Consider the following 13,336-nt stretch of genomic DNA (forward strand, 5'->3'; position numbering starts at 1 on the left):
ATAAATATTATTAATATACTTAAACAATATTTAAGCTAAAAACCGTAATAAATATTAAATAATTCCCGTGGTTTTGAACAAAATTCCTGAAAACTGACTAATTCCCCAGCTAAACAATTAAAGAATAAATAAGCAAAAATTAAATTGTATCAAAATGTTGCGTTAATTTGATTTTTCACATTGTTTCATATAAACAAAAATCATTTTGTTTTGATAATCCCCAGCAGTAGCAGCAGCAGAAACGGCAGTTACTAGCCGCTTATTTTATGAGTGTTTTCTTTTAGCAACACGGCAACAACAGCTATAAAAGCTACAATTTATTAAAGTGAAATGGTTTGTTTAATATTAAAAAGAAATTGCAAAGAAATAAAGTAACAATAAATACCTAAAATACTCTCTAAGTTGTTTAAATTTACTAAAGTATGCAAAAAGCATTAATTTACTATTTATTTGTTTTCAATTTTACGGCTAAATTGTGTGTACTGTTTGGAATTTTCACCTCTCGGTTAATAATGACATTAGTGTAAACAAATATTTTAAATAATACAAATCAAATGATTTTTTTTTTAGTTTCTGGTAGGAATTTCTTTAGATTTTAGTGGTTTTAAGCAAAAATTAATTTGCACTATATTTTTACCATTTGGTACCCAAAATCTTAAAATTTGGAAAAAACTTTTTCCATAAATTATAAAATTTAGCTGTAAAAATGTTATGAACTTTTTTTTAGAAAATAAATATATTTTTCTTAAAAAATACCTATTAAAAACATTGATTAAAAGATCTTGTCATTGTGGTAACTACATAGAAATGTTTAATAATGAAAAATAACTATTTTCGTAAAAAAGTACTTTTTTTGTAAAAAGTACTTTTTCGTTGGTACTTTTTTGTAAAAAGTACCATTATCAAAAATGGTTAAATTTTACTAGGAGAATACCACAAAACAATTAGTTTGCCTAAATTATAAGTAAATATAATTAAAATGTTTCTTTAATAGGGATTGGCTTAAAAGTAACTTTTTCAGCAAGGCTCAGTATTCACAGGAAATACACACATATTAAACACTTTGTTGAAAATAAAAAAATTTCAAAAATGTACATTTTTTCTCTCTGGCGGGAAACGAACCCGCAACCATCAGCTTGAAGATTCAGCACACCATAGTCTTGTATATCGGGGCAACGCGTGTAAGTTAAACCAGGAAACTAATGTAGTTTTTTAGCTTTTAATTTAACAAATTCTATCTATCTAGTGACTTCTTTCTCCGTTAAGTTTTTGTGCTACCCCATCGTGTCCCAGTTTATTTTATTTTTATAAATTTGTCTAAAATTTATTTACTTCAGTACAAATTAAAACAATAATTAAAATAAATAAAACAAATCAAAACAATCTCACGCTCTGTAGTACAGAGCGTATAATTAATTAAGTATAATAAAAATTAATCATACGCTGCGGTAACCAACGTTAAATATTGAAAAACTTGCAGACCAAAAAAATTTAGGAAATTTTATGAATTTTAATACAATTTCACACACGTTTTGGGCAGGGAATTGCTACCATAGAAAAAAGCCACAGATTTTAAAAAATTCCCATAATATTGACCCGGTTTTTAACACATAATTTATACTTAATCTTTCTCTTACTAAACACTAAAATAAGCATAAATGCTTTCTGTTTTTTTAAACATACATATTTGCAAATAATCATTAAAACAACTTGAACTATAAAAATTCATCAAACCAAAACATAAATAACCTTAATAGCAAAATAAATAATAATTATTATGTTCAAACTTAAAAAAGCTAAAACAAATAAAATAAAACTCTTACTCAGATAATTCTTCAACATCAAAGACTTTTAAAATAGATAAAGAATAAAAATTTGAATTTATTGCTGGTATAAATAATAAAACATTATTTTAACATGTCATTTGAAAAATAAATATGTTTATAAAAATAAAAGAAAACAAATTGAAAACAGTTTGCTTAATTTATGATATTTATAGTCTTGAAATATTTATTTATGATGACAAAAAAGTAGCATAATTTAAATGAAACTGTTTTTTAAAGGGGTAGATAAAAAATATGTGTTTTAAACATCTGTCATTGTTGAGGAGTTTTGTAAGAAAAATATATATATTTCTACAATAACATGTGGGTTCTCTGAACCCCAAAGTAACATTTTCAAAACAATTATTTTGCCAAAATTGAGGAAACAAAATCAGAAGTGTTCATTAAAGGAGTTTGGTTCAAAAGTCTCTTTTTCAAAACAAATATTTACTTCAATTAAATTTGTTTTTCTCTCTTTTGCTTAATAATTTCTTTAGAATTATAGAATTTTATCCTTAAAACTGTTAATAACATATCGAATCATAATGATGACTACATAGAAATATTTAAAAACGAAAAATTAAAATTTTCAGAGAAAAGTACTTTTTTCAAAAAAAGTACCTTTTTTAAAAGTACTTTTTTGGAAAAAGTACCATTTTCAAAAATGGTTTAGTTTTGCCAGGAGAGTACAACAAAACAATTATTTTTGATTATTTATAAGGAAACAAAATTCAAAGGCATCATTAAAGAGGTTTGGCTCAAAAGTACTTTTTTCTAGAAGGCACAGAATATGACAGGGTATTTTAATAAATTGATGTTTCTGGACTTTCAACTACATTTTGATGCACTGTTTTAATGTAGACATTTGAACGGCTTGCTCAATCTCTCTGAATTTCCCAATTATTCTCTTCACAACTGACCAAGTTAATTGAATATTTCGTTCGAAATTTTCTAACTTTCTGCTCCAAATCAAAGTTAAATGAAAATTGTAGTCCAATGATCACTGGGATTCCAAAATTATTTCAAATATCCCACTACTATGGTTCCATTCAGTGGTCCTTAGAGTAACATTTCCATAAAGTGTCATAGAGCCCATTTCCAAATTTCCATAATAGCCACACATCCTTTCCAGATTTATTTTTTGAGAAAACTAAAATTTATTGGAATCCATTCAGTCATATCCGAGGCCTTTTCCTAATTTCCATAATGGCCACAAATTCGCTCCACATTTAGTTTATGAAAAAACTAAAATTTATTGGGATCCTGATATTAAACTTCAAATATGCCTCTATTATTTCAAATCAATGTTTTTTTTTAATATTTTTTTTGTTTTTTTCTTATTCTGAAATTATTTCAGATATTGTAGATATAAACTTGTTTGTTATAATTCAGCTATGAGACTGTTAAGTGATTAACAGTGCTCTGTTAACTGCAAAATGCGCTGTGCTAAAAAATCAGGTTTATGTCTGTGAGAAGTAAAATTTAAATTTATTTATCACATATATATCTATACAAATCGCATATATAAAATATACAAATCGCTGGTCAAAGGTTGATACCTCGTAACTAAACAATTTGTTTCATGACGTGATCATAATGCCAAACAGTAGCTCTGTATGGTGGACTAATCATTTGGCATTATTATCTAATTATAGGAAAAAATGTTAGTTAAGAGCTGTCAACTTATGACCATAGATATGTTTAAATAAAATAATTAAATTGGTTTGAAATAATTCTTTGGGAATTACAATGTTAAATCTAGTTTAGTAAATTTCCATAAAAAACTCATAATTTATGTAAGTTGCTATAAATTTAAATCCTACTTGTTATTATACAATAATTATATTTTATATCACTAAACTTTACATTCATTCTTTATAAATAATTAAATCTGAACTTGTTTGAATTTAATTAAAGATAATTTTATTAAATTTCTTATAAATCAAAACTGTCTATAAATAAGAACATGTCTGTTTTTTTCTATCAATTCTATTTCAAATCAATAACCAACTAAAAACACCTGTTACCCTCTTACATTAATTTATATTAAACTCACTTGTTGCTGTCTAAAATAAAATTAAAATTATAAAAAAAAAATAATGAATTTCTTTTAATCAATTTTATGTTGTATACAATCAAGTCAATTTAAAATCAATGTTTTATTTTTGCAAATTTCAATTTTTTTTCAAAAATTTTCAACAATAATGTTGTTAAATCATGAAATTTTTAAACATAAACATTATTTCACATCATTCTAAAATGCTGTAGACACAAAACACAACATTTCCATTATACATTACACATCCAGCCCCCTATATAAATATACAATTATACTCAATAATAATAAACATTATTTATAACATGGATGGATGGATGTATGTACAAAATCGTATGAGTCTAATTTTATGATTTTATTTTATAGTTTTTAAAATTTTCAAGGTTACACACGCAAAATTTATACGTTTTATAAACAAAAACGACAGCCAGAATATAAAAAAAAAGTCTCTTATTTAAGCGACTGCGTGTGCCAAAAGAAAAGTGAACAAACAAAAAAATCGTAATAATTTCATTCATTATGCCGGTCGAAAATAAAAAAAATATGACATGTGAAGAGATGAAAATAAACACATTTCATCAAGATGCTAAAAGAAAGTATGAACCGGGGGCAGGTGATTGGGAAATGTCTGCTTGTCTGTATAAAAATTTACTTTAAAAGAGATTGATTTTCTAAAGGGTTCTAAAGGGTGTCTCAAAATTTACTCCTGATCCAAAGAATATCAATATGATGGTCTCTTTTCTTCATAGTTTTTCCAAAATTTGTGCAATGTTTGTTGTAATATTAAAATAATATATGTAAACATTTTTTTAAAATTGTTACTTTTTTTTAATTCACCTTTCTATCCGCTACTAAACGGAGAAAAAAATCTTTGCGATTTTGAGTCACAAACAATTTTGAGACATTTTGAAAATTTTATGTTTTTTTTTACATGTTTTCAAAAAATCACTTAAATTTTATGCAAAGATTATGGTGTACTAAACAAATATAAAAGAAAATTATGAACAATTTTTACTAGTTTTTGTTAGTTTATATTGCCAGCTATTGACTAAGAATAAAATCTTTGACCAGACATAATTGTTTGTGGGTTTAATGCCAAATTTTAACAAAATAAAATAAATTAATATTAATCATACGTATAGGTGGTTACAAATTCTTTTACTAAGCATTTTAAGTAATATCTAAGAGAATAAGTAAAAATATATAGAAATATTCCTTAATATGCATTCTAGTATATTAGTAAAAATGTATTTGTGTATTAAATTTAAAGTTAACTTACCGAGAATTAAAAAAATTTTATGTAATTAATGAAATTTAACAAATTTTTTAATTATAAACCAAACTAATCAGGAGGATTTTAATTTATTCGCAGAAAAATTGAAAAATAAACAAGGCTTCTTTAGAAAACAAGCCACAATATTTAATTTTGAATTCTCTTTAACTCACCTTATAAGGATCGAATGCTCAAGTACATGACTCAATATTGTTTTGTTTATTCCATTGTTGTTTATGTTTTTTTTTGGGAAATTCAATGTTTTGCTGTTTGTTTTCTTTTAATATTGTTTTGAAATTTAATGCAACACACAATTTCCTCCTAAAAATATAAAAATGTTCAAATTAACTGCATAATTTTCGAAATAAAAAAATCAAAACAAATTTAAGCAAAACAAAAACAATTCTTTTGAATTAGCAATAATTAAAAAGGGGGATTTTTGCTTGTATCATTTGAAAATTTCAATTAAACAACAACAATTTTTATAACACTTTTATATGGTGTGGGAAATTTTGAAAAAAAATAACACAAAATTTTGATTTGAAATTCAAAAAGAAAGAATTTTATGTCCATTTTTCTTTTTTTCGCTACTTGATTTTTTAACACAATTTTCTTTATAACCTAAACACTTTAAGCGTAAATGTTGGTGTTTTTACTTAACAATTGTTTATGAAAAAAAAACACGAAATCTTTTGTTTACTATTTTATTTATTCCAAAATCTTCTACACCTTCTATTTGCTAAACTTTTATGTAGCTGTCTGTCTTTCTATTTAGATTTTGTTCTTTTTTTTTTTGTTCATATTTAAAATAAAATATTTACCTTGTTTTATATAAAATTTTCACCAGTCTTTTTTCAAATCTTTAACCAGCACAAACGTGCGTTTTTAGCGTCAACATTTTAAATTCGTGCGCTTTAATTTTTGTAAATTTTGTACGTATTTTTTTGTTGTTTGTTTCAATTTCATTAACCTTGTGCCAAATTAAAATGCCGAAAAAAAATAGTTTTTAATTGCAAATATTTTATTAAAAATTTATTAGAAAATAAATTTAGTACAATAAATTCATTTTAAACTTAATTAAATAAATTATGAAATTAAGTACATACGTGCACAATTTGTGGGTGTAGCAGCAAAAGGAAATTGCATTGCGTTTCATAATAATTATTTGCTTATTGAATTGTGGGCCAAATTGTGCATTATTTATAATTCAAGACTGTAATTATGTATGAAGGTTTTAATAAATCTATTTAATTTTAATTGTCTGCTGGTTAAAATGTAATTGAAAGTATGAAAATTAATGTGTTACAAGCAAGCGTTTATTAAGAAAATATTGTGAATTAATATTAATCATACGCTCCGGTGTTTTGTGTTCATTTTTGGATTGAAAAGTAACCTCTGATGCTTGTTTATAAATTATCAATTTATTGTTTAACCTACATGTAGCTCAACATAATGAAATTTAAGAAATTTTGTATACATAGCTAAAAATGTTAACTCAGTTTCTTTAATAATACATTTTTAAATGAGTGAATTAATTTTTTTTTAAACTATTAGTATTAGTTTAAAATTGTGAAATCAAATTTAAAATGTTTGAAATTCAATTGGAAATTTCTGAAATACAATTGAAAATTGTGTAGTTTTTAATTACGAAAACTTTTTTAATAATTTTGTATTGTAATAGATTTTCGTGTAATAAAATTTTAAAGTTCTGGATCCTGTAACAATTTTTTGAGATATATTTTTAGTTAATATTAATCATACGCTTTAGTGTTTACAAATTTTGTTTGCATTTGATAGAACGTTTAAAAGAATCAATGATAATTTAAAATATGTTCAAGTTGAACAAATAATCATACCTTATTGCTTGTTTATAAATTATCAATTTATTGTTTAACCTACATGTAGCTCAACATAATGAAATTTAAGAAATTTTGTATACATAGCTAAAAATGTTAACTCAGTTTCTTTAATAATACATTTTTAAATGAGTGAATTAATTTTTTTTTAAACTATTAGTATTAGTTTAAAATTGTGAAATCAAATTTAAAATGTTTGAAATTCAATTGGAAATTTCTGAAATACAATTGAAAATTGTGTAGTTTTTAATTACGAAAACTTTTTTAATAATTTTGTATTGTAATAGATTTTCGTGTAATAAAATTTTAAAGTTCTGGATCCTGTAACAATTTTTTGAGATATATTTTTAGTTAATATTAATCATACGCTTTAGTGTTTACAAATTTTGTTTGCATTTGATAGAACGTTTAAAAGAATCAATGATAATTTAAAATATGTTCAAGTTGAACAAATAATCATACCTTATTCCACACAGTAACAAACAACATTATTTAAAATTTTATATACACAAATCTACAAAATTTCAGACCAAATCCTTTAGTAATAAAAATAAACAAGCAAAATTTACATTTTAATAAAGGATTATACAATTTGCCATACAACTATTTAAATTCAACCTCTGTATTATTGTAAACAGCATAATTTTGATTTATAGTATTAGAAATTATAAACATTTCAGTGTTTGTTTAGCAAAATTTTATTAATTGTTTGAATTAATATTAATCATTCATTATATTTAAATACTATCATTGTAGTTTATAGAAAGTTTAATAGAAAACAAGTAAGAGAGCTATATTCGGCTGTTCCGAATCTTATATACCTTTCACCAAATTATACTTCAAAATACCAATTTTCAAAAATATTTTTTTAGGATTTTGACCCAATGTAGGTTCAACTTACTATGGTCTATGTACGTCGTTGCAAAGGTCTTTGAAATGTCTATCATTAGATATCCATATTGTCTATATTAATGACTTAAGGTAGGGTCACACATGACAAATATTTGACGAAAAAGACGTAGCCATTAAATAAAATACATTTGAATTCTTTTTTTTTTATTTCAAAAAGTTATTTTACTTAGGATGTTTCAAAACAAAAAAAAATAGTTTTATTTACAAAACACTTGTAAGAGTAAACACGTCAAACAAATTTGTGCTAAAAAAAGTGGTTACGCTTTTTTGAGCAAATATTTGCCATGTTTGACCCTACCTTTAGTAATCCAGATATACATAGGTCAAAAATCGAGGTTGTCCTGGTTTTTTCCTCATATTTCAGCCATTTGTGGACCGATTTTGCTAATTTTAAATAGGAAACTTCTCGAAAGCATGTCTGACAGAATTATTGAAGATTTGGATCCCGAAGATATCTGGGGACTTCAGAAAATTGATTTCAACAGACAGACAGACGGACGGACATGGCTTAATCGACTCCGCTATCTATAAGCATCCAGATATTCTGGATATACTTTATAGGGTCGGAAAATTATATTGTGGAAATTACAAACGGAATGACAAACTTATATATACCCTTCTCACGAAGGTGAAAGGTATAATAAGAACGAAAATCATAATTTATTCCAGCAAGCCATCCAAAATTAACAAAATTATTTAAATTTTGATAAAATTATGCACGATTTTGGTTGCCAATACTTTTCATACAATTTAACAATAAAAAATTTTAATTCTACTTCTAGATTATTGCAAATACTTATCCGCCATTATCACAATGTATAGTTATGTTTTAAGCTAATGTTAAACTAACATAACTAGACTTTGTGTTAATAGGGGTAATACAGTTATTTAAAACCCGTTAGAAAATAAAAAAATCAAAATTTAAAAAAAAGTAGCCTTGAAAGATATTTCAAGGCTTTGAAAACATATAATTTAAAATTTATTTAAAAATTTCAGAGCCTTATCTTAAAATAAGAAAATGTTTGATTAAGATTCATGTAATTTGACATAAAAGTAATTTAATTCCAACTCAAGAACTGATAAACAACAAATTTTTAAATAAAAGTGTTAGGGGTTCCAAAGAAAATTTAACAAATTTTTTAAATTTATAATTAAACAAAGAAAATTTTGAAAAAATTTACAAAATTATTTCAGAATAATGTCAAAACTTTTATAAACTTTTCATTGTTCAATTAAAGACTGGAAAAATATTAACTATTAAGATTTTATATCGAAATTAAAGACAATTATTTAAATTAATATTAATCATACGTTCCATAGTTCGGTTGTTTCTTACAATGTGTAACAAAATTATTTAAGCCAAACGTTTTATAAACAATAGTTTCTTGAATTAAATTTCCCTGGAATTCCTGGAATATTTTTTTAGAAAATCAAGGTAAATTCTTTGCAATATTTCTTCCTAAATTTACAGTATTATTCTGCACAGATAAAACAGATTCATAGTTAATTATTTGTTCAATACTATCATTTGTTCAAAACAGAAAATCAGTAGACACAGAAAAATTACGATTTGAGTAACCGAATTTGTGCCATCCGGATGCATCCTAACTAAAACAGTAAAAAATAACAACTGAGAAATGTTATCATTTAGACTTTATCACTTGATTATGAATTAAGTCGGTTGGCACAACCTAAACTATTTTCTCTTAAATAAATTTTTTTAATAAAAAATTAAATAAAAATTTATTTATTTTTTATTTGTTAAACAAAGATTTTAAATTTTTATTTTAAAGTACAATATGGTGAAGTTTATATACTATTTGGCACAGCCGAATATAACTTTCCCTTGATTCTGGAACCGTATTTCTAATTCTTTTGATCTATCCATTAATTTAAAAGAAATAAATTTATCACTATTCCACTGTGCCATATTTAAAACTATTTTTAAACTTTTATAATCTAAATCTTTTTCATTCTCTTTATAATTAGCTAAATACTGTTGTGTCCAAAAATAAAAATCTTAATTATCTCATGATTTATTTACACTCTATTGCAAATCCCATGAATTGAACTCAAAAGAAACTGAAAAATCAAAAATTTGCTCATATAAATATTTACAACAAACATTACGCCCTCATTAGCTGGCCTAAAATGTGGGCTACACTTCTTATCAAGGCAATAAAAGTTTCATTCACCCAAGAATAGAAGCAACAAAATACACACTCACACCTCCACTTCTAGCTGCTCACCCATAAACAAATACACGTTTCCAATGCACGAGTCATTTGCAGAAGAAATAATAATCGAATTTAAATAAATTTTACAATTTTCTAAACAAATAAAACAAAATTAACCAGAATTTAAAATTATAAAGAAATTTTAAAATTCAAAAATAGCTTATATGATCATTATAAGAAATTAATGTAAAGGAAAATAAAATAGAAAATGTAATAGAAAGTTTGGTGAAAAAAATAAAAGAAAAACAAATGTACTTAAGGTACGGTCACACTGTATGAAAATATATAAGTTTTTAAAAGTTTTCCAGCTAAAACTTGGCACTTGACAAGGACTTGTCATTGCTGATAAACTTACTTGATAATGGCTACCATGTTAAAATATTCAGCCTGTTCATTTGCCTGCTAGTTTAACTATTTTCCAATTCAGATTGTAATTATAACAATAAAGATTTCTGCTGGTTATTGATTGCCATCTCAAACATGTTGGAAGATTAAGTGCATATTTCTCTAAATTTTGTTAAATATTTATCTAATGTGAACGTCTCCCCTATGTCTTCCACTATTTTTGAATTATTTGAATTTATAAATAGTATTTATTTATTTTTTACTCATTTCTAAACAATTTACAAATTTAATTAACACCTTAGTTTTTTTTATTAACTACAACATTTTTGTGAAATTAAACAATTATTTTTAAAAATTTGTTAAAAAAATAATGTATGAATGAATGCTTTAAAACAAAAACTATTTATGAAATAGAAAAACAACAACAATCTTGTTGAAAAGCTAAATATACTTTTAGCAAATGGAATGGAATTCTTGTTAAAAGTGTGTTTTTTTGCCAATTTTTTTTTTATAATTTTTTTTTTTGAAAATACAACTATTAAGAATTTACAGCTGCAGATAAAAAATCTAACAACATTAGACAGAAACTACAACTAAATAAATTACAGTTTTTTTTTTTAAATAAAACAAAATAAACACCTGGTCCTGGTTTAACAAGTGTGTTGTAAATAAATATAATGTTTACGGTTTAGAGTAAAAATCCTAATGAATGTAGAATCAATTATACCTCTTTATCATCATATTGGAAAAACAAGTGAGAGTATTCTAGATTATAGTCCATCTAGTACTGTGTGTAATTTTTTAGTCATGGAAATATAACCATATACGGACACCACTACGTGATAAAACACCAAAAAAAAAAACCCGTGTCTCTCAGTTTTTCGCAAAGTCATGCACTTTTTTATATGAGCCCCAAAGAATTAGGGCCTCGGTGTCATTTTTGCAAAAAGGTTATCATTTTCACAGGCTAATATCTTCCAAACACTTCCAAATTTTGATTTACTCTCTGAAGCAAAGTTGTAGCCCTTGTCATAAAGAACAATTTAAAATCAAAAAAACTTCATCTTCAAGATCAAAATCGCAAAAAACTTTCGATTTTTTATCTCTTTTCCCCTGTTCAAGTCCATAGGTAGCAAATCGTTCAAAATTCAAGGAAACAATCAACTACAAAAATGTACCTAAGATCTTAATAAACAACTTTCTAGAACATATGAACTTCCTAGGAATGATTCTTAACACCATTTAGGTAGGTCAATATAAGTTAGTAAGAAAACTCTAAAGGAATTAAGTTTTTTGGGCGATAAACTATTGAATTATTATAAACTAAAGCATATTTTTAGGCTGTTTAAAAAAAATTATTTCGATTTTTTTAATGTTTTTTGTCATTTTGATCTTGAAGATGATGTTTTTTGATTTTATATGTTCACAATTTTCGTTCTTTATGACAATGGCTACAACTTTGCCTCAGAGAATATATAGAAATTCCGAACTGTTTGCAAGATATGAGCCTGAGAATATGATCACTTTTTTGCAAAAATGACACCGAGGCCCCAAATCTTTGGGGGCCCAAATAAAAAAAAGTGCATGAATTTGGGCAAAAGTGGTGTTCCTATATGGTTATATTTCCATGACTCAAAACATAAGTGATAATATTGTTTAGCTAAGTGATAAGTACTTATTATTTGACTGAAACACTAGTTATTTCTGTTCACGATTTGACAAAATTCATGCGTCTTGTTTACAAATGTACTTACATTTACCCCAAATAAAACAATTGCCGTATGTGGGAATAGAACCAGCAGGCTCGATTGTTTTTGTTTGTTTGTGTTTGAAGTCTAACTGCTGAATCACTGCTCCATGTACGAGTTATTTTATCGTTTTAAAATAAACCTATAAATTAATATAATATGAACAAAATAGATGAATAGCTTCAACTGGTTTTGAACCAGTAACGTCTCATTTTTCGATCAAACACACTAGAAACCAGTGCCAAATGCAAAATAGCATTACCGAGGTGTATAAAAATAAGTATCTACTCTACTAAATAAAATAATGTGCTGGATAACGACCTCGCATTACAAAATAATGCATGTGGTAACTAGTTGCCATTACCAAAATTCACAAAATGAATGTCTGCCGTCCCAAGAAGGACTGGTGTAACCAGGTTTTATATTTGCTTGATATCTTTGAAGTTTTTTGTTTGTTTGTTGTGCTAAAAAAGTGTTAAATAGTTAAATACATTTTTAATATTGACTTTGTTGTTACTACAATATAAATATTGTTGTTATTTTTTTGTTAAAAATCAGCTGCATGAGTGAGAGAAATACAAACCCAGCAACCCAACCAAACGACCATTCAACCATTCCATACAGCAACAATAACAACAACAACAATTTATCGAAAATAACACAACAGACAGTTTGTCGACTTGATTTTAAAATTATTTAATTTTTTTTCAACGAAGTCATTATAAAAAAAACAGCATCGAAAAAAAACTAAACAATAAAAAACCCCCACAAATTATTTCAGAAAAAAAAATTAAAGTTAAATAAATTAGACAATATGAAGAGAAAAAAATAACAACAACAACATTAAGAAATAAATTTAAAATTATAAATAAAATATTGACATTTTTAACATAAAATTGATAAAAATAAACAGGTTTTAATTCCAATAAAATAAAAAAAATTAGAAGCAAATCTAGCTAATACCCGTATTAAACACAAATAAATTGGACTTTAAAAATCCATATAACTTTTAACAAAAACTTAGTTTAAAACCCAAAAAGACACCGCTAAAATGTTAAGAGATTTTAGTTTTTTTTGTTTCTTAAA

The 13,336-nt window shown here is 25.2% G+C and overlaps 1 protein-coding gene across 3 annotated transcripts in view; it reads left to right on the forward strand.

Annotated features, from left to right (window-relative positions):
• Positions 1–13,336, forward strand: part of AdamTS-A (ADAM metallopeptidase with thrombospondin type 1 motif A) — a 184,825-nt gene that overhangs the window by 137,571 nt on the left and 33,918 nt on the right. The window contains exon 1 of one of the 3 annotated variants that reach the window (XM_065513670.1): positions 249–333. The exons of the other annotated variants lie outside the window; for them this stretch is intronic. Within the exon in view, the coding sequence (XP_065369742.1) occupies positions 331–333 (3 nt within the window). The 5' untranslated portion in view covers positions 249–330. Of the gene's footprint in view, positions 1–248; positions 334–13,336 lie in introns of those variants that run through there. 3 annotated transcript variants of the gene reach the window in all.

The sequence above is a fragment of the Calliphora vicina genome, chromosome 1, assembly GCF_958450345.1.
Source record: "Calliphora vicina chromosome 1, idCalVici1.1, whole genome shotgun sequence".
NCBI lineage: Eukaryota > Metazoa > Arthropoda > Insecta > Diptera > Calliphoridae > Calliphora > Calliphora vicina.